General features: G+C 45.9%; 1 protein-coding gene across 4 annotated transcripts in view; it reads right to left on the bottom strand.

Moving 5' to 3' along the window:
- The window catches only part of poc1b (POC1 centriolar protein B), a 61,615-nt gene that overhangs the window by 10,582 nt on the left and 29,618 nt on the right, over positions 1–21,415 (bottom strand). Inside the window, exons 11-12 of one of the 4 annotated variants that reach the window (XR_013077239.1) lie at positions 6,788–6,939; positions 4,469–4,547 (exon numbers count right to left, since the gene is read on the bottom strand). Coding sequence is in view for 2 of the 4 variants with exons in the window: in XM_076732335.1 (XP_076588450.1) it covers positions 9,996–10,154; positions 10,683–10,982 (459 nt within the window). In the remaining 2 variants the exon portion in view is untranslated. Of the gene's footprint in view, positions 1–4,468; positions 4,548–6,787; positions 6,940–9,223; positions 10,155–10,682; positions 10,983–21,415 lie in introns of those variants that run through there. The other 3 variants (XM_076732335.1, XM_076732337.1, XR_013077238.1) reach the window with 3 other exon arrangements.

The following is a 21,415-nucleotide window of genomic DNA, read 5'->3' as shown; positions in this document are numbered from 1 at the left end:
GTTGCTGCGTCCTTTCGCTCAACATTGTGGAGCAAATGAATTTTTCGTGTCTAATTTTAGCGAAATCATGAACTGACAGGAGCTCGACGCTGAGAGCAGATGAGGTTATTTAGGTGGGAGAGACTTTGCAGGTTATAGCAGAAGATTGGGAGCCACTCTGCTGCCCTGACATTCAGTGGAAAGGTCAGCAAACCATTTGGGAGACAGGAAGCAGCAAGCTGTGGCTGTGACACCAAAGCCTTGCTTATTAAAATCTTTCCCTTGAACACGAAACTCTGTCATTTTGCATCAAGCTAAAGCAGAATATGGAGACAGTTTCTGGTGAGCTGTGTTTCAGACACACAGCTCTGGTTTCTCTGGTCACAAAAACGGTTATTTTGCTGTGTTTTTTGATATTTTGCAGACCTGCTGTGTGCTGCGATGGAAAGGAAAGGCCTGGTCGGGGAGTATCGCTAACAATCAAGTGGAACATTGCAGTTTGGAAGATTTAGTGCATTTCACAGTGTCCACAAACAGCCTGCATGGAGCAAGTCAACAGCGCTTCACACACAGTGCGCCCATGTTTTTGTGTTCCTGTCATCACTTTAATTGGAGGGTTCACACCCACATAAACCTCTCCAAAAACACATCTAATTGCACAGGGGACATGACAGCTGTATCCTTTGTCATGGCACTGATGCACAGTAGAGTTGTTGATGAATGTAAAGCCACAAAAAAAATCACTTCCACCTTCATTTTTAGGTTAACCCAAATTCATACGACACATCACGGTGACTAGCAACCCGACAAAAATAAGGCCGATGTCTCCTCAGGACAACAACAGAGTTTCTTCATCGCATGTTTCGACAACTGAACGGTCATTTGTACCTCGTATTTATAGTACATGATAAGAGGAAATGGAACGAAATATGAGGAGAAAAGAAGCGGTGAAGCAGGAAAAGTGCTTGTGGAGTATAAACAAGTTAAGAGAGAAGAGCAGGGAAGGACGGGCAGGCAGCGAAAGCAGTTCATAAACAGCAGCAATCCAATCAGTGAAGGTAAAGAGGATGGAGGGATAAGAGAGGCTGAAAGAGACGAGGGATCAGGCCAGTCTGATGACAGGAGACTCCGCTGTCACATACCGGGAAGTGGCCTTCACCAGAGGTGCATTGTGGGAGCTGACCCAGAGGCCCAAAAATGCTGAATAAAGGATTTTGGCTTAGAGCGTTGCTTCAAGTTCGAGAATGAACAAAGTGAAGAGCAGCATCCATTCAGACTGCTGGTGTAAACTGCTTGAGGCCATTATACACTGCGTACTTTCCATATTCATGTTGGGCTGAAAAAGATTCATATATACTCATACATTCATGGTGAATGTTCACGATGACTGAGACCTCTAAAATGCTTTCATATCGAATCCAAAGGAGTGAAAGTTACGATCACTTTGTCATGTTTTATGCTGTTATGAAAGGAAAGCGTCACTGTTGACTCACAGAAAAACATGTCACTATTGGAAGAAGCTCATAAGATTTCATTCTGTTCTGTTGGCAGATAACTTTGCTTATTTTAAGTAATATTTCCTCCATTTTATTATTTTTTTTCTTGTTTTTGAGAGCTGAGTTGTTGCAGAGCTCCTTTTTTTTAACCTTCATTACGCTTTTTAAGTTCCTTTAGTCGTCTGTTTGGCATTAATTCAACTAGAAGCACCTTGAGTGAAACCATCTCCATCTTACTGCCCTCAAACCTTCAGCATCATCAAGCATTGTGATTCATCAACATGCAGGTGAAGCCGAGGGTTGTGTAGGTGTGAGGATGTGATCCCTGCTATCCTCACCTCAGAGGAGGAGCGCTCAGGGAAAGGCCGTGACAGCAGGCTTAGAGAAAAACCTTTAACCAGGAGAAGATCCTCGAGTCTGCAGCCAAACACATGACTGAACGGACACATGGAGGCCTGAGGAGAGGGGGAGGAAGGGACGGCACGAAGCAAAGAAGAGACCATCCAAGTGACACACTTACTCACATGAAGAGAGAGCGTATCACGATTTCAGGGTGCGTTAGGCTGTCAATCACAGCGGAAGACGACGTGTGAGAGGTCTGCTGCCGACGTCCACACGCCAGCTTCGACGACCCGTTTTAGATCGTCCATCAGACCATCAGCCAGGTTAGAAACTACGAACAAATCAGCACTCTCCTCTGCTTCTGGCACGCGGCCTACATGTACCAGCATGCACTGTGTTTGAGATTATCAATGAAAAGCCGGTGAGCATGTTTACCTGATGGGGTAAGCTTCTTATCACATCTGCCAACTGAAAGAAAGCATTCCAGGAAATGTGTGATTTACTCATTTAGGGCTGCAGCTACTGACTATCAGTTCAGCTCTATGTCACTTTTTTATGAAATGATTAATCAATTCATAGAGGAAATGTAGTAAAAAGAGCCAATCACAGTGACCCAGAGCCCAAAGTGACACCTTCAGATCCTCGTTTTGTCTGAGCAACAGTCCCAAAGTTATCCAATGTACAGTTACACATATTTAATGTCAGCTACCTGCGATTCAGCATCAACATCTTCTCCATCTCTACCACACGTCTGCCATGTCAACCCAAGCCAAAACAAGAGGAAAGCCGAAGAAAGAAGAAAATGAAACTGACCTGAGCCGAACTCCTCTCTGTCATCCGCTGACGTCAGAAGAAAACGTCATGTAGAAGTTAAACTGGCCGGGACAGTTGGCTGCAGAACGCGCTGGCAGATATGATCGACGTGCTCCCAGTGACTCACAAAGTTTGACAGTGTCCATTTAAGGTAAAACTCTCAGTGCAGACTTTGCCTCTTCTAGTTTTGCATGAGATTTTGGCTCAATCTACATATGTGCAGTGCCGGCACAGCTATTGTTTATATGAACGAATCAACTGACAGTCTGGGCCCACGTCGGCCTTTTAAAGACAATAATAAAGCAAAAATAAGAAACTGTATCGACTAAAGAGAACGTTATTAATAAAGAGAACAACATAAAGCAGCAGTGAAGAGTGTTATGTTGACCGTGTGTGTGTGTGTGTGTGTGTGTGTGTGTGTGTGTGTGTGTGTGTGTGTGTGTTTGTGTGTGTGAAGGGCAAACAGAATATGCCAGTCAGAGCTGCCACCACAACCCAGATGGCACTTCCCGCAAATCTGTGTTCCTCAGAATCCACTGAGGCCAAAACACACACACACACACACACACGCCTTTTTGGGGCAGCTGGTCGAGGTTGTGAGTTGATCCAAAGTCACCGCTGAAGTTTCTTGAGCTGCAGTTCCTCTAACGGCCACTAGAAAACAGGACGTGACTGAAGCACGTTCCAGCTAATCTGCAGAAACACAAAGTAAATACAAACTCTTATTTTTCAGTCGAGTTCTTAAATCATCGGAGCTTAGAAATATTAAAGGCACAAAATAAACACACACCGGAGGCCGTGACAGGAGCTCCACTCACCAAACAGTCTGCGGACGGCCAGGGAGGAAGGATGTGCGATCCACTTGAGTGAACTTCGACCTACATGGCTCTGGACCAATGATACGCCAAGATGCCAGGAAGTCCACCACTTCCTTATCTGAGGGACGGAGACCGTTCCCACGTTTGGTCGCTTATTCCAGAGAAAAAGGAACCAGATAAAACAAGTGAAAACTGAGCCGTGTCGGAAGGCCGGCAGCAGAAAAGGGAGCTGGAGGGAAGTGGGACTGTTTTTTACTTTTCTGGGAATAAACATGAGCTGAAGCCACTGAGCTCAGTCTCATCACTGAAACGGGACTGAAGCGCTTTCCTTCAGAGCCGCGTTAATTCTGTCATTACCGAACCAAGACGAGTCCTTAAAGTGCACACGCTTAATAAATATTCAAAGTGTGCAGCTGGGAAAAGGCCCAGCAGGTTCTGCTTCCTTGTTTGCAGGATTTTACTTCAAAACTTGAGGCTTGAATGCTTTTGCTTCCAGATATCAAGTCATGTGCTTCAGAGGCTCTTTTTTGGAACTTAAGTCCGACCTAGCTCCAGTTTCTGACTCTGGTGCTTTGTCCAGCGGCTGCTAATAAAAATGGAAATGTTTAATCACTCGCTGTCCTGCCGCTCCCTGCAGCCTTCCCCCTACGGTACATTGTTGATTTTGATATTGTGAAGTTTTAAAGCTTCAAACAGAGCGAGCAGCGACGCATGCCTCCATATCTGAATCTCCCCAGCTCTTCACAAAAACGAGTAAAACTGGAAATAGGATGGCGTCAGGAGCTCTAATCACAGTGCGTGGGTGCGTGTTCATGTTCGAACTCCACACATTTTCACAAAACTGTCCTCCATCCTGCCAAAATCTTAATTTGAACTTCCTCCCATTTCATCTCTGCTCATCTACAGTTGTTCCGAGAGCCTGGTTCATTGTTTGAAAGTGAAAGGTTTCGACGCACCTTCGTTGAAACAATGGTCATGTTCAACCAAACGCAGCCTGTGAATGACCAAATCAATGCTTACCGGCTCTCTGCTCTGCCTGATGCAAATCAAGCGCTCAGACGTAGTTCAGGTAGCTGTTTGCTCTCTGTAGTTGCACCAACTGTTTGCATACACAAAACATTTCATGGTCACTTGACACGTTATGTAAATATCTTAAACAAATGCAGGGACAGAGCTTAACACATTCAGTTTTTCCTAGAAAAAGACCAACGATTGGTGTTAGTAAAAAGCATTCTCCGTGGCCTTTAGGGCTTATTGGACTGTAAGACGTTCTGGACTTCAGCGGGTTACATGCATGGAGGTAAAACTATTTAGGGTTCAGTACACTGTGTGTCCAGGATACAGGAAGTTTGACAAGAGACAAATAACATTTTATTGGCCCACAAAGGAAGGGAAAAGGGTGAACCTGCTGCCAGAGGCCTTGTGTACATGCATCCCTCTGTTTCCTGTGAGTGAAAGAGAGGAACAGGAAGGCCGAAAGAGAGCGAGGGAGATAGAAAATCAACTCGGGGATCAAATGACAACAAACAGATCACGCAGGAGCGGAGGTCCCTTTGAACCTTCGCCGTGCGGAAGTCAGCTTTTTTTTCCTGCGCTCGCTCTCTTTCCCCTCACTTTTTTTAATCCACCGCTCCCCCCTTTTCACCGGAGATAAGCTTTCAACACGCTAAGCCCTGTAAAAACAGGCCACGAGTGTTTAAGCTGAAACCAGCCTGCAAAGATGTCCCAGCATGCCACGCTGCATCAGGCGGCTGCTGCTCAGCCTCGGCTGCCTGACTGAAAGTTGACTGACGAAGAGGCCGAAGTCGAGAAGGCGGCGAGCAGCTGTTAGTGCCAGAGGTGGATTACTTTCAGCAGGCCGCCGTCACTTTCTTTAAACGTTCTACCGAGAGAACAATAAGTGCCAACAAGCCGCTGAAGCCATCAGCAAACAATGACCGGTGTGGTGAGCATACGTCTCCAGGGGAACACGTTTAAGTGATTTCAATGAAGACCCTGTATGAATGTAACACGTGCTGTGATTACCTCAACAATTCAAGTGGAGGATATGAACCAAATGTGCAGACCTGTCGACTGCTCAGCACGCCATTTACAGGATATGAGGGAAGAAAAAACACATGAATTCTGTATATTTATGCATGTTTTTCCATCTTGTCCTTTAATGGATTGACTGCATTCATCTGAATCTTACCCCTTTAGGTCTCTGAAATACTGAAATCAATCATGGGAGCAGCTGTTCTAAGAGGCGACAGGCCCGAATCTACTGCTGTCGATCACCACACGAGCAGCACATCACCAAGACAGAATGTTATTATTAATAAATAATGTGATATTAGAGTAACAGTACGCAGGTTCAACGGATTGATCAGTGTTTTCAAAGCTAACTGTAACACCACTTTCTTCTACTGACACTTGAAACAGCTGACGACACAGAGGATTCAATATCCTCCAGTTTGTCATCACATTTTCATGCCAATGACTCAGCGGCTCCCTGCTGTGAATCTGTGCCAGTGTGACAGTGTACCAGCCTGAGAGCGGAAAAACAAGAGTGTGAGTTAGCTAACCATTTCCTGAGCCCACTGAAACGCTGTGCTAACCATGTGATGGTACATTATCAAGGATGCTGATTATGCAGTGAGGTAGTTTGTATGGTGCAGCAGCTGAATGTCTCATTGTTGTAGGAGTTACTTTTTAAGTGTCAATCATTCCCTCAACCTCTCCTGCATAGCTCCTGAATTTCCCAGAATGCTATGCCAGAAGTCCTGGATCCTTGAAATGAGCTACAGCTCACAAAACAGGGCTTTAACACATGAATATCACCGACAGTACTTTAAGGTTTTAGGGTGCAGTTTTCCAGTAAATGCGATGGAAAAATCGAGACTTGTGACTTGCATGCTGCACACAGGTTGCTGTTTCTGTCATATATCATAAAATTCTGCATTTTAGCTGTTAGATTTTGCACCACGGCACCTCTCCTGTGCATATTTGTCGCCTGTGAAAAGAAACAGACATTTTATTTGACCAGATCAGCAGCGAGAGCTTTAACTGCCAATCATGTAAAGGTGAAAACCTGTTTGTTTTGTTTTTTATGAGCGAGGCGACGGAAGCAGGTCGTTAAACCCTTCTGGCAAACAGGCCGAGGAAAAGTCAAACAGAGGCATAAAAACAAGCAGAGGAGCCACTGGTTGAACAGCGTGCAGGCTCCTCTGTTTACCTGCCCCCCCCCCGCTGCACCTGTTTGAACAGGTGTCACTGCGTGTGCGTGAATAGGTGCACACACTAGATAAACTCGAGTCAATTATTGTTGAGGCCGTATCCTGAGTTCAGAGTGACACTCACTGTAACTCAATAGGCGTGGGTGCAGGGTCTTCCTCTCCTCCTGCCTGTCTTCCTCCTCTTCTTCTTTCTCCTCCTGCTTTGTCCTCGGCCGCCGTTCATCGCCTCAGCCCCTGAAGGGGGTCGAGTGGGAATTTCCCAAAAAGACAATCCTCCTGTTTTTCAGGGAAAGGCAGGAAGTGGCAGAAAAAAGATGAGGAGGAAGATGAGGAGAGGAGGAGGGTCTGTTGATTTAGCTGAGAGCAAAAGATAAAATGTAGCTTCTGTTTAGAGCCGGCTAGGAGGCAACAACTCGACCATGTGGGGTAAAACGATGGTACACATGGAGAGGCTGTGGCCAATGAGAGAGAAGGATTTTGCACAGAAGCAGTTAAAGTAGCTGAAAGAGATTAAGACGTCTATGCTCACTGCAAGTTTAATTTCCATGTTTGGGAACATTCATCACATCAGCAGCAGACAAAGACCAGCAGATCTCTGATAAAAGGTCAATATCAGTCTGATAAATCTGTGCAGCACTAAAAGATATCGAAGCCGTGTTTCCACAAACGCTTCCACAGCCTGTAAAGTCAAGGACAACAGCATCAGCAGTAAACTGTGAGCCCGGCTCAGTATCAACAGGAACCTCCTCCTCCAGGAAGCTATTAACAGGTTATGTGATCATGCATGTTCCCAACATGCTGAACACACACACACACACACACACACACACACACACAAGGGTTGGTGTGTGCGCTGTAAAACAAGACCTGCGTGCACTGAATGAGATCGAAGTGGAAGTGAAGGTGGAAATTGGTTGTTAAACGTTTGCTCGAGACTCTCTCTCCTGCTTCTGCGCACACACACACACACACACACACACACCCACACACACACACACACACACACACACACACAGCTGAGTTTGTTTGTGTGTTGTTGTGCTTCCACTGGTATGGAAACAGCGTGAGGCCTTCAGGGGACATTTCTGCACAGTGAGGTCATCTTGGCTCATTCTCATTTCGTCAAGGAGTCACTTTGGGTTCAGCTGCGTGTTACAAGGACGATCCACATACCGTCTTGGACATCAGGATTTTATGGCATTCAGTGTATTTAAACGCTTTCAATACTTTTCATTCTTCTGAGCACTTCAAGGACTTCTTGTGAGAGTCGAGTCTGACGGCTCATGCTCGACCTTGGAAACAGCTCTGGAGCTTTAAAGATGTGATACGCTCAAAATCTCAACCCAGAACAAATGAGTCAGTGAACTTTGGGTCGATCTCATCTCAAAATCTGGTTTATTATGTTGTCTTTTCACTTTCCCTCCCAGCTCCATCTTTAATACTCACTATAATAATAAATCTTCAAATGGGTATTTCCTACATTTCCCAGAATACATGGGGGAAAATATTGCAAGCAGACAAATTAGCTGCTTGAGTCTGTTTAGTTTGGTGAAGAGTTTTGTGTATTATACTGCAGAACAGCAGAACATGGCTACTTGAAACGGTGATTTCAAATAAACTTACACTGATACATGGCCAGTTTTGTCCATATCAGACAAATATTCTGAACAATTGTGTGGATAGAACGAGACAGACGGGGAAACAGACGGATGTTGGTCTGAAATTATTCAGGTCTTTCTTTAGAAATGAATGTTTCTGTTTTAGTATTTCACATTTTATGCATCTCATCTTTTTAATGTCACATGAAAACTGAAGTCTTCCCGTCTCGGCGCCACTTTATGTAACTGGGAGGGAGAAAAGAAGCAGGAGGAGGACAGCCAGGGAGGAAGCTAAGGATGTGGTGGGGAGGGCAAACAACAGCCAGCGGAGAGCTCCCCCCTTCATGTGGCTTTTTTACTGCTTCCTCCCGACCCGGCCGCATCGTTCACCACATCTCCGCCGCTGGAAAAACATAAACAGCTGAAGTCTCCACGCCGCGCGAGAGCCAGCCAAAACACTTCACAGTCGCCGGTGGAGACGAGAGGCCGTGACACACATCAGATGAACGAGCTTCGCCACATAACAGGCGAGAGTTACACAGCGTATGGAAGCCCACCACCGCCAGCACAATAACAATGACACATGATGAGTTAGAGCCACATATTGAGTCCAGATCTTTAAAAGACACCGTAACCCTCGACTGAGCTGAAATAAGCTTGATTTGATTGGATGTCAGTGTATTTTAGGAAAAACTCAGAGCTAACAATGACAAACTACCTCATACGTTATACTCTAACCATCACTGTATAACGTTTTGACAAAGCATCACATGTAGAATTACTGTAGAATCTCAAATGTTTGACCTAGAAAGTCCAAATGTTTCTCCTGGTAGTGTTGAGATCCCACACGCTCACTTATCCAAATGCAGCCTTTTTTTTTTTAACTGGTGCGACCTGTCAGACTTATAACAGACCTGTAAACATAAGATGAGGGTTAAAGTGTCTAAGAGTGTAAGGGGTGTTATCAGCCTTTGTCTGGACAGAGACACAGACGACACTAATGACTTCAGTGCAACACAACAGAGGATTTATTCATATAAATGATATTTACACGAGGTGTGTCTGAGGCCATACACACCGAGTTTGAAAATTAGACAGCTTTATGCAAAGATGCAAAAAGATGACAATGAAAAATGTTACTGCTGAAGCAACTGACTGCTAAAACATGTGCTAACACACAACAGTACACATGTACACACACACACACACACACACACACACACACACACACGGGTCATACAGCAGACAAGTGGCGTCTGTTTTCATAGCTGCAGCTGTCTCGATTGGATGTAACATCCATATCCATATCCATATCCACACACACACACACACACACACACACACACACACACACACACACACACACACAGACTGGAATGTCCCGGCCAGACTCGGCTTGGCTGTACAGCTGGATATCCTTAAGAGGTGAAGAAAGACACGGAGAAAATATGTCGCTATTACACACATACACACACACATCCACACACACAAAAACCATCCCAGCCCAATCCTGATTAACCCACTGACCCCTGAGAGAGACCACCAAGGTGGACATTTAAAAACACACACACATATGTACATAGACAGAAACACACACACACACACACACACTCGTGTCGGGCAGTCTTGGGGTTAAGCAACACAAATGTGTGTGTGTGTGTGTGTGTGTGTGTGTGTGTGTGTGTGTGCGGTGTGTGTGTTTGTGCCGCAGTCTGAGGGCGGGTGAGCTCGTCCTCAAGTGGAATGGACAGGTGATCCGTCCGTCTCCTCGCTCTCCGTCCTCCGCCTCCCTCCTGATGACTGCGCCTCCTTCAGAATGTGGGACTGGTGGAGGAGACACTCCTTCAGCTTGTCCTCAGTCAGGGTGAGACGCTCCTCCAGCACTGAAACAGTCTGTGTTTGAGGAGGTGGGGTGGGAGGGGAGGGACCATCATTTTAAAGCAGCGACAGAATAATTACACAATGAATTCTCATTAAAAATAACTGCTAAATATAACACAAATTATGTGAAATCCTCCAGTCACAAGCTCTGCTTCAGGAAGCTAAATCATTAGCCTGCTGTGCCTCTCACTGATCAGCTGCTACTGACACCTGTTCAAACAGGTGCGGTGGGGGCAGGTAAACCATGAAGCCGACCTGGGCTGGCCTCTGGTTGGTGTTTAATGTCTTTATTTGACTTGGCGTCAGTTTTCTGTAGGCTTGAAGGAGGGGGTTAAAACCAGCTTCAACCAGCGTTCTCATTAAGAAAAATATACTGCAGTAGGATCAGTATTGCAGTCTGGGACATTCTGATTGGTGAATGTGACCCCACACTGGGGTCAAACCCCTCTCAGGGCGATTATTCACCTCCAGCAGTAACCTGCCGGCCCGGACACGTCACGCCCCGTCAGTGTCTTCAGTTGACAGTTTGGTTTAACTGACCTGCGTGAGAATATCCAGCTGCTGAACAATGTGCTGCAGGGTGGACTCCAGACATGATGGATGACCGGAGAGAGCTTCTAGTGGGTGCGTCTGTGCTCTCTCCTCTTCCTCTCTACTTCCTCTTCCTCTCCCGCCGGCCCCAGCCTGGCTCCCGGCAGTCGCACCTGCCCTCCCGGCGCTTTCGTCCCCCATCCATCCTTCCCCTCTTGAACTGCCCGTGTGATGTGGGCGCAAGCCGTTGGAGTGGTGACTGTTGGCGGCGGCCTGCGTGGGCGTCAAGTGTGTCGGACCGTTTAAGAGCTGGAGATGAAAGCAAAAGACTGGTCTTCGGCTGATTGATTTTCAGTGCTTTGCGCTGTCTATTTGAAGGTGTTTTCTTTGACATGAGTGCCGCGCTCAGGTCTGCCATGAATTCTGCCCTCATCAGACGCATTGTACTCCAGAAGAAACTCTAAATCAAACCACCATGAAAACAATGGGCTGTCAAAATAAGAGCCCATTAAAGGCGCCTGTAAGCGTTGAGACTGCTGGAAATACAGGACGCAAACAGGGAGCGAGGCCCACATTTGAAACGGCTTGAATGTCTTAAAATGTTGATTCTTTGGAGCTTTTCAAATGTGTTTATCAGCTGAGGTTGAAGCGACTGATGAGGGAGCACTGAAGGAGATGGAGTGACTCCTGCATTTAAGCTTCAGTTGAAGCACAAGCACTGAAAGGAGTTAAAGAGTCACTCTGGGATCGAGCTGTGGGAGTTTGACACGTATGTGCTAAAATGAGCCGAAGCATCGGCTGAAGGGTCAGTGGAGAAAAGAGAGAAAAAGTGTCCGAGAGGACTTGAAGGTTGATCTAACCTCCTTTAACAGACACATGCTGTGTTTTCGGTCTGTAGTATTAGCATAGAGGTTAGCTGAAATGTCACGCTGTTGTAGGGTTTGAAAGTTTCTAATCAGACGATAAACAATGACCGGTGCATGGAAGAGGAAGTCTTGGCTCGGATATCCGTTATCCAGATTTCCGCTGGCTACACCGGAAGCCCGAAACATTGGCTGTTCCCCCCAGAGGCTAAATGATGATCAGACGATAGCTGACGGCTCAGAGAATGGCTGACGTCTAACCGAGTGTAAACACTACATAGAATGTAAGTGCTGGTTGAAGTGTGAGCACTGAACGGAGCTGAAGTGTACGTGGAGACGGAGGCGTTCAAAAGAGTTAAAGTGAAGTTAGAACTGAAATGTCAGTTTAAGCACTGGATGGCGCTGACCTTTAAACTGAAGTGCAAGTTCTAGATGGAGCTGAAGCGTCAGCTGAAGTGTCAGAGCTGGAGGGAGTTTAAGTTTTAGTTGTTAATAATACTGAAAACACACCATAAAAGGAGCCTGAGGTATGGAGCCGACTTTCCTTTTTCCCTGTTTGAAATGCACAGATCTCAAAGCAGGGGGGAGAATAAAGCATAGAAATATTAATTAACCTGGCTAATGTGCCAAAGCGATACATAACGTTTCGATTAGCCAACATCCTTCCTGTCTCGTTGTTCTGTCATTGAAGTGGGCCTTGAGCCTGTTCAAACTTGGCCGACTGAAGGATGTGGATGACTCACGGCTGGATAACTGACAGACCGGCAGATTCTGTGACTGACGGAGTAACTTAAGACAAGTTCACATGATTATCTGCAGTCTGTGCAGGCAGGGAGACCTACAGTCACAGAGGAAAGCAGGATCAAAATCTACTTCAGTTTTACGTCTTTTACTCTTAGTGAGAGCGGTCATGACAAAATGATTTTCACGGGTAGAGAAAAACACATGGCGAGGGAGAGAGAACATAATGTTCAGTTTTACCAGTGACACATTTTCCTCGTTCATCATCATCTCTCCGGCCAGAGAGCTGAGCGTGACGTCACATCCAAACAGCCTCACACATGCACAACAGTAGCTTTTCAGTGCAGGCACAGTGTTCTACTGACGGCTGCCGAGAAGCTCGTTTAAAGTGCCGCTGCTCAAAGGCACCGGTGACAACATTTGGGAGTTTGCAATTCAGACTAAACTTTGGAGTCACAAGACTTCTGCTCCAACTTTGACTGACCTGCCTGAGAGTTTTCAGCTCGTGTGGCAAGAAAGTGAAGCCGAAACAAGCAAATCTCAAAAGAGATGGAGCATTTGTTCTCAGCAGAGCATCCAAGTCAAGAGCATTGTTTTTTATTATTATTCACAGCTATCCTAGATATCTGCATTTGCCTCAGATCAGCACTCACACACTCTCAAAACAGCACAAACGATGACACAACCATGACAGCTGCACTCAGATCAGCGTCTACGCTCATAAAGAGCACCGAGTGAAGCAAAGTTGGACTTTTGCCCAAAATAATAGCAGGGCCTTATGTGAAAGGTGGAAGGAGAGGGCAGGTGGTGTGTGGGGAGCACGAAGAGGAGCAGAAGGGAAGAAATAAATGAGGGATGTGTCAGGAGGATGGAGGAGGAAGGAAGAGGAGGGTGAAGAGGAGGAGGTTGTCACACATTCCTGGCCTAATGCACGGAGCAATCGATTCCGGTTTGCTTCCTGCACAATGTCTTCACTTCAAAGAGAGCGTGGAGGGAGGCAGGAGAGGAAGGAGGGATGGAGGGAGGAGAGGAGGAGTGTACGAGTGTGTGTGTGAGGAAAGGAGGAGGGAGGGTTTCTCTCAACTCCTGAGCGGAGGTGAACAAAGACGTCAGTGTGTGCGGACGGCGAGTCTCTTGCTATCTCTGCTCATTACTCTCCTTATTTTCCTCCCTCTTTGTCCCTCCATCCCCCTCATCCTTGGACACATCTGGCCCACATCTGCTCAGCTCATTTACGCTCAGCAGATGCCGACCTCCATCCCTCTGTGCCCCTCCTCTGCCAGGAAGTTTGGGTGCAATCAAACATTTAACAGGCAGGGTACCCCGGCCGGCCTCGGCGCTAAATCAATGCGCGCACACACGGCCACATTCAAACACATAAAAGCACACACACACTGTGGATTATATGAAACTAATGATTCCTGCAGAAGCTGCAGCAGAAAACAGGGCAAATACAGAGAAGCATAATGTGATTTCAGTGAAATATTGAGAATTCTGCTACAGATATACAAAAATAAAACATCTCTCTTCTAACAGCAAGTTAGACGCACATAAAAGTTCTCATTACTGTCAGGTATGCAGAAATCATGTGACCGTGCAGATCTACAGAGATACCAGGTCACTTAATCAAATGAGCTGAGTGAAGCTCTTTTAGGGACAGAAGCTCTGTCAACGCATCACATCCAAAACAAGAAGCTGATCATTATCTCTGATCTCTGCGGAGCGTCAGGGGTAACGGCTCGCTGTAGCCGCGGTCAGTGGAGGCGCGAGCGTGGAGATGAAGTTTTTTGTGCGATGGGAGATGAATGGGTGGTTAGGCCAGGGTGGCAGAGCAGAGACCAGCCCCTGTGATGATGGTTAGGCAACAATGTCCACACTGTCTCCATGTGGCGTTGGGAAGGAAGGGCTGACGGTGCAGAACGCTTCAGAAAGGGTCACGAGGATTCAAAATAATGAGTGTGCTTTGTGAAGAAAACGTCCACAGTGTACGCTGGTTATGAACTCTCGCTGCAATAGTTTTTATCTTTGTTTCCGAGTGTTGCTGTGTGGCTGATGATCAGATGCACAGATGCTAACTGATGGCTCTAACGCGGCGATGTCATCCGAGGAGCAGCCTATGTTAGGATGCTAACAGTAGCTGCGATGTTTACCATCAAAAGGATCCTCAGGAGAAAGCAGATCAAAAATAGCCTCCCCTCCACTCCTGAATCAAATCGCAGATGTCTGATCAAAAACATGATTAGCATGAGCACCAGAATTAGCTGCGCTCTCTCTTTTGGCAGGAAGCTCAGATACTGTGACCCTTACATAAAAAAGCTGTTTGATCTTAATTGAAGGGCCTCTCTGATGTTGCGCCTCCCCTCACTATCACCTCCCCTGCCCTTGTCCCTCCTCCTCCCCTGCAGCCACATACTCATCTTCAACAAACTGCCTGGTGTTTATTATTTTGCACTGAAAATCTGCCTCATGCGGTGAGCAGCGATCTTCCAGCACTAATAACTTCAACCACACTTCACCGCTTCACCTATAATCATTCTGTCAACGTCTTTAAGAAATGACTGAAAATGGAGGACATCTTATTCTGGAATGAAGCTCTACTTAACAAACCGGCCTTTTTCAGATATACACCCCTCGCTGCAGGTCAGGCTTCCTTTTAAAGTGACAGCAAATGACCAAAATCTGAATTGTAAATAGAAATCAGCGGGGTGAGCACGCCTCATAAGGTGGTCTGTCACGTTGGTCCGAGCATCCTGTCCACTGGAGAGGACACAGATGGGCTCTCGAGCATCATGATGTTTAGTATTCACGCAGAGCTGCCTGCCCTCCTGATGCCAAACACTGGCTCTGCTTACATGCTGACCGTAATGTGACAAATATTATAAGCACTGCTTAAGGTGAGAGCGTGACTGCACCAGTTCTATGCAGTGACACTTCTGAAGTAATCTAAGTGACACGGGGTTAATGGATGCATTCAAATGGAAATGTTGAATAAAACGTTTGCAGGAACAGCTGTTCAAGGTCGAAATAGTGTAAAGACGACATAAAGGTAAAAGTCCAGTCCGACACATGCGGGGGCAATGATGACAAACGGGAACCACCGCAGACACTTTCAGGTGTTTGTCACTTTGACATCATCGGCAGGAAAAACTCAGGGGAACGTTTGTGCTGGATAAAAAGACGGGAATCAACAGAAGGTGGAGTTTTTGAAAGTATACATGCAGTATTGTGGTCTTTACAGAAGTACCCCACATCTTGAAATACTGTCCCATTCTCATGTTTCACTAATCAAAAACATGAACACACACACACACACAGGCAGAAACACACATACACACCTCTTTTCATCTCTTCACAGTCCAATTAGCAATATTTGTGAGCTCTTTCAGAAGAGTAGCGTGAGTGCCTCACACAATCAGCCAATCAAACGTGTCTGCGGGTGGTTCAGCCTGTCGCTCACTGCGGCGCACGCAGGAAATGGACTATTAGCAACTGTCAGGCTCCATCTGTTAAGACAGCAGTAAATAAACCGCTGCTTTGCTTCCTCCTGAGCCCTTCATGCGGCATGTCACGATGACACTGCAGCAGGGCTTTATCTGAGAGGCTCTGCGGAGAGAGAGGGATGAGAATGAGTTGAAATAAAAGAATCCACCTCTTTATGTGAGTAATTCAATCCAAAAAGAGGTCATGTTGGTGATTAAGCACTGTGTGTGAGCACTATTTTTATCAAAAATCTGATACCGGCCGCTTTCCATCATCTACGTTTGATATGCTGGATGTGACTCAGATTGATTGATTGCACACTCATACTGAACTAATTATGATGGAACAATGCTTTGAAAATAAATAACAATAAAGAGAAGTTGTTGAAAATGGCCAAATTAGAACATACTGGACACAGAATACTGAAACCTTCATTTGTCAGTGTGAACCCACGGAGTGACCTCGCCCCTCCTTCCCTGTATTAGACGCTTGGTGTGGTGCTGAAATTGGTCCTGTGATGGTAAGGGATCCTGGTCACAGGATGCCATGTAATGTCGTTAATAAAGCGGCTCCATGGAGGGAGGAAATCCTCGTTAAGAATCAAAGGAGGCATTAGCTGGCCCTGAACCTCCGCCCTGGTTTCACTTTTCTGTTTTTTTTTTTTTTTTTGCAGACCAGCACACACTTGCACACACAAGCAAATGGTTTCCCTCTGGAAACCAACACAAACAGCAAACATTAATGGTACACACACATACTGAGCTGCCACCCGTACCAAAAGACAGACACACACACACAAACAGTTGTTCGCTCAACAACCACCACACACTCAAATACAACTCACACAGCTGGAGTCACTCTCCAGAATCCTCCCCTTGATTATTAACAGCAGTCAGGGCCGTCTTCTCCACATGCAGTCACATGGAGGAACCCGCTTGAACTCAGTGAGACTCTAAGCTAAGACCAAACTCGGCAGTATGTTAAAAACGGTGCCAGCTGGTGAAGACATATGATGGAGGGTGGCCAGTTTGACTTAAGCTTTCAAGAGTGTAAAAGCTGATCAGACACCAAAGCCAAATTAATCACGTCAGAAACCATTTTATCCTCTGCTAGGTCCTCGGATGACAAGAGACGTTCCTAACAGCTAATTTCCCTGATGATTAAACAGAAGTTTAAACTTAGACTAGTCGATTAGTCTAACAGAAAATACTCCAACAGTCAAAACTGTGCACAATTTAATCTATAAAGTTAAACACTGAATTAAAAAGTATTGCATATATTGTAAGAGATGCTTCAAACCATAAATCATATTTTTTAATTACCAAATCTCATTTTAAATGCTGCTGAAATACGTGGCGTTCTGTGCTGCGCATCAGGCTTTCGGTGCTGGTCCACGTGTCCTGGACGTCCTGCAATGTCCCTCCAGGCGTTTGCACACCGTCAGTTTACGTCTACTAAACGTGTTTCTGCCACTGACAGGCTCAGATCGCTATTCTAAGAGTCTGACAACAGCATGGAAAGGATCCCTTTCTATTAAAAAGTAAGATCCTTTTTGTTCAGCCATACAAAGCTGCTCCCGCCAAAGCCACCAGACTCCATTTAGAGAAACACTAATTTTATCACCGTAAACACGCTTCTTTCAAACTCGAGACAAACAAAATAAAACTGACCAAAACTTTCTTGGTTGGCCTTTCCACTGTTCCAACTATCACCACCAACTCTGGTTTGGTCAAAATAAACCTTTAATGGACCGAATTGGGAGAGAAGTGAGAGACAAGCATCGGGGGAACCCAGCGTGTAGAGCCAGGAGATTTTAACATCTAACTCTGGAATAACTTTCAAAGGAAGTTAGGACGGACAGATTTCAATATATTGGACTGATTTTCCCTGTAAAGGTGTGACAGTAATGACAGGATAACATAAACCCTGCCGAGCATCATCCTGTACTTTTGACGCGTACATCAGTAAATGAATAACAATGGGATTAGTGCCGGTGCAGACTGGAGAGCAGAGCAACGTCACAGATACGGATGACGCCGTGTTTTTTTGACCTCCACAGCAGGTTCTGTGTATAAAGGTGAGCCCAATTCTTCCTAGTCGGTACCCATCCATCCCCCTTATCTGCTCCAGCTCCTTAACCACAGAAGTCACATTGCACATCCCAAAAATGAGCTTCTATAAGCAGAGTCGGGTTGCCAAGGCCTCTGCCTTGAGGCTGGTGGGGCCCACATTGTTTGGAGAGAACACAGGAAATGAGAGATAATAACAGCACAATGTACCATCATGTCTGTCTATAACACCGATTCGATCCGATTCATGCCTGTTAGTGTTCACGACATGTTTATGTACTATTATTATGTAAAATTATTATGTACATGTTTTAAGCAGCACAAGCTGCATTACAGATGTGGAACAAAGACTGAAACGATCCCTGCAGGCAACAACGCTGCATGAAATTACAGAAATGACAAGAAAACAGCAGATTGCGGTTTGGTTGTTGCTGCAGAGGCGGCAGCAGCGGCGGTTTAAGGCCGGTGCTTAGACGGTCATTAGCCCTGTGTGGAAAACGCAGCGCCCTCATTCATTTGAATGGGTCAGCTTGCAGCAGGGGTGCTGGCATAGAGTCCCCGGTGGAAAACAACACAAAACAAACAAAAAAAAACGTCAAAAAGGCAAAAAAAAAGCTGAAGCTCACTCGACTTTCGCTGCGAGGCAAAAGCTGCAACATCATCCAAAAAGACTCTGAAATACCCACCAGCAAACACTCTTGGTAGAATACTGATTATTTAGTAACTTTCTAGAGTTAGAAAATCCTGTTTGACTTCTGCAAACTGCTGTGCACAGTTTTGGCATCTTGCTTCAAACTTATGGATTTATTAATCAAACCAACCTTCCAGGATCATATTTCATGGTCTAATCAACACAGCCCCCTTGCATTTATTCCAGGCAGGACTGTTTTTGGTCTGAACGCCCACTTAATCATGGTAGAACTAGTATTAGTAGCAGAAGCAGCACCAGTTGTAGTAACAGCTTTAGCTGCAGTAGCAGGATACAGGTTTGTAGAAGAAGGAGCAGGAAGGACTGTAGTGCAGCACTAGTACAGCAGCATTAGTACACTGTGTGCAGGCTGCGTCCTGTGTGCTAAAGAACAGCAACACTCACACATCCTCCACACCTGACCGCTAACCTTTAACAGGAAGTCAGGTGGAAGGTGGAACTGGCGAGAGATCTGAAGCATCTGAAGGCTCCATTTCCTGTCGGTAAGACGCCACATCAGAGGGTTCGTGTTCCATTCATCTCTGTCACAGCTAATTGTCATGTACCCAGGTGCTGCGTCCACGCCCGCACCACAGCGTTGTTGCTCTTCAAACAGAGCACGCACACACACGGTTCAGGGTGCTGTCACTCACATGTGGACACACGCACACTAAGAAGACGGTCACAGGAGCGCAGATACGAGTCATGTAACCGTAATTTGGCTGGAGCCACTGATCTGATCCAACAGGATCTTTGTCCGGCAACGGTGGTGCTTTTAAAAAGGGCTGAGCTGAAAGACAAGCAGGAAGCCGCGAGGAGTTTCATGTGGCTTTGAGGAAGTGGATACATCCTCTTTACTTCTCACCCTCCCTCCCTCGTTCTCTCTCCCCTATCTGTCTGCCTCCGACATCCGCACAGCAGCCACCCACACATCAAGACGAAAATATCCTGCTCGGCGGCGAATCGCCATGAGATGCGCTGTGTTTTCTGACCACATCACACACACACATGAATGGGAACAGTAAACACTTCCACCACAGGCGAAAAAAAACAAAAAAAAAAACCAGCACCGTCCGGCCTCGGTTCAATGGCAGCTGATCTGTGCATCTCCAGCACTGATGTACACACAATACACAGTGAAACACACACAGTGACCCGTCTCTTCTCTCTCAGGATAACACAGCTGCACATATAATAACACACACTGTAGAACTGCAACAACAAGATCGTGCATCTTGAAACTGTACTCGCACACACCTTTGTAGAAACACATAAGACACACGCATGTGCACACACACGCACACACACATCACAAGTCACACAAAGAATACAGTGTGTGTCTTACACGCATGTGACAAGGACACACACAATTCTCTTATCACGAGGAACGTTCTGCGTCTGAGCCAAAACACACAGACAAACAACAGCTCTGACATAAACACAAAGTCTGCTGAATGAATGCAGCGCTGCAGCCGTTCATTCATAACCAAGTCCCTCTGAGGCTTTACGTAACAAGGCTCCTTGTTGGCTCTGCTATCGTATCACAGTGTCAGCATTTATTTGATAAGTTATGCATAATTGCCAGTTCTGGACAGAAGGCGTGGATTCAATCCCGATGGCAGACAAGACGTATTCCTGAAAATGTGTGAACGCGGCCAGATGATGAGAGACCGAAAAAGAGAGAGTGGGAAAGGATTATATCATTATATAATGGATAGATAATTCTGTATAACACGTATTCTGCAAACGAACACTAAAGAATTACGATATAGATTAAATGAAATGCATGTCCATGGCAATCAGTCCTATCCTAAGGGTCTGTTTTGTGCAGACTGGAGCATAGTTTTAAAAAAAGTCAATCAAAAACACTTTCTTTTCTGTGCTCCGCTGTGTTTTGTCCATCTCAGCCCGTCAGTGTCGTGGTGCTGCTCTCCTTGATGACAGCCTGGCTCGACACAGCGAGCACTTCACTGCACATGTGAGGTAAAATTAAAGCGTGTGAACGTGAAAAACTGTTTGACTGCACTGGCATCGACTCCATTCTGACACCTAAGCAGGCGAAATCTGCAGCAGGCTCAGATGATAATGAACGTGTTATTTCTCCTTTCTCTTCCTCATTAGCAAAGAGTAGTGTACCATTCAGGAAGCAGCTTCTCACATTCAGCAGGCGCTCGCCATCACTTTAACTGCTCAAAATGAATAACCTTGGCAGGAGTGGGTCACATCAGCTGTCGCCATTTCTGTGAGTAACTTGAAGACGGGCCAGGATAACTCTAGGCTGTTGTTGGGTTAAAGTGCTCTCTGCAGCACAGCTCAAAGACGAGATGGGATAAAAGAAGCGTCACTCCGTGAGGCTGCTGTGCAGCTGTGGAGGGCTTCAATGATGAAGAAAAGGTAAAGTAATTTTGCACTGTGGCCTTGCCAAAAATAACGTATCAGCTCAGGTTATGGGCAAAATACATTGGGCATAGATTTAGCATGACACATCTGCTGCAGCAAAATTAGTACAATGCCACGCAGCGGAGCAACCTTGTGGCTGTTTGTACATTTCACATTAAAATAAGTCGATTAAATCGGTGTGCAGCCAGGATCCTGCATAGCCAACTGCATTATTACTTGGCAAAACTCAATATGCGCACACTGTGGATACTGCATCCATTCTCCATGTATTTCTAGGGTTAATGTGTGCTGCTGATGAATGAATGGAGTCCATTCCCTGTGGTGCCTTCAAATGCCAAAGAGATGCAGGACTGAACTGTAATCCTTCTCCTGTTTCTTACTGGTAGTCTATCAGGATATAAGTTGGTCCAGAAAGTGTGAAATATAGACAGAGGAACAAAAATGACCTGAGTGAGACAGTCTGACAGGGTGGAGAAATAAAGCAACTGGAAAAGAATGAGA

Source organism: Chaetodon auriga, chromosome 6 (assembly GCF_051107435.1).
Source record: "Chaetodon auriga isolate fChaAug3 chromosome 6, fChaAug3.hap1, whole genome shotgun sequence".
Classification (NCBI taxonomy): domain Eukaryota; kingdom Metazoa; phylum Chordata; class Actinopteri; order Chaetodontiformes; family Chaetodontidae; genus Chaetodon; species Chaetodon auriga.
Note: the sequence above shows the minus strand (reverse complement) of the source record. Positions and strands in the feature narration are given on the sequence as shown.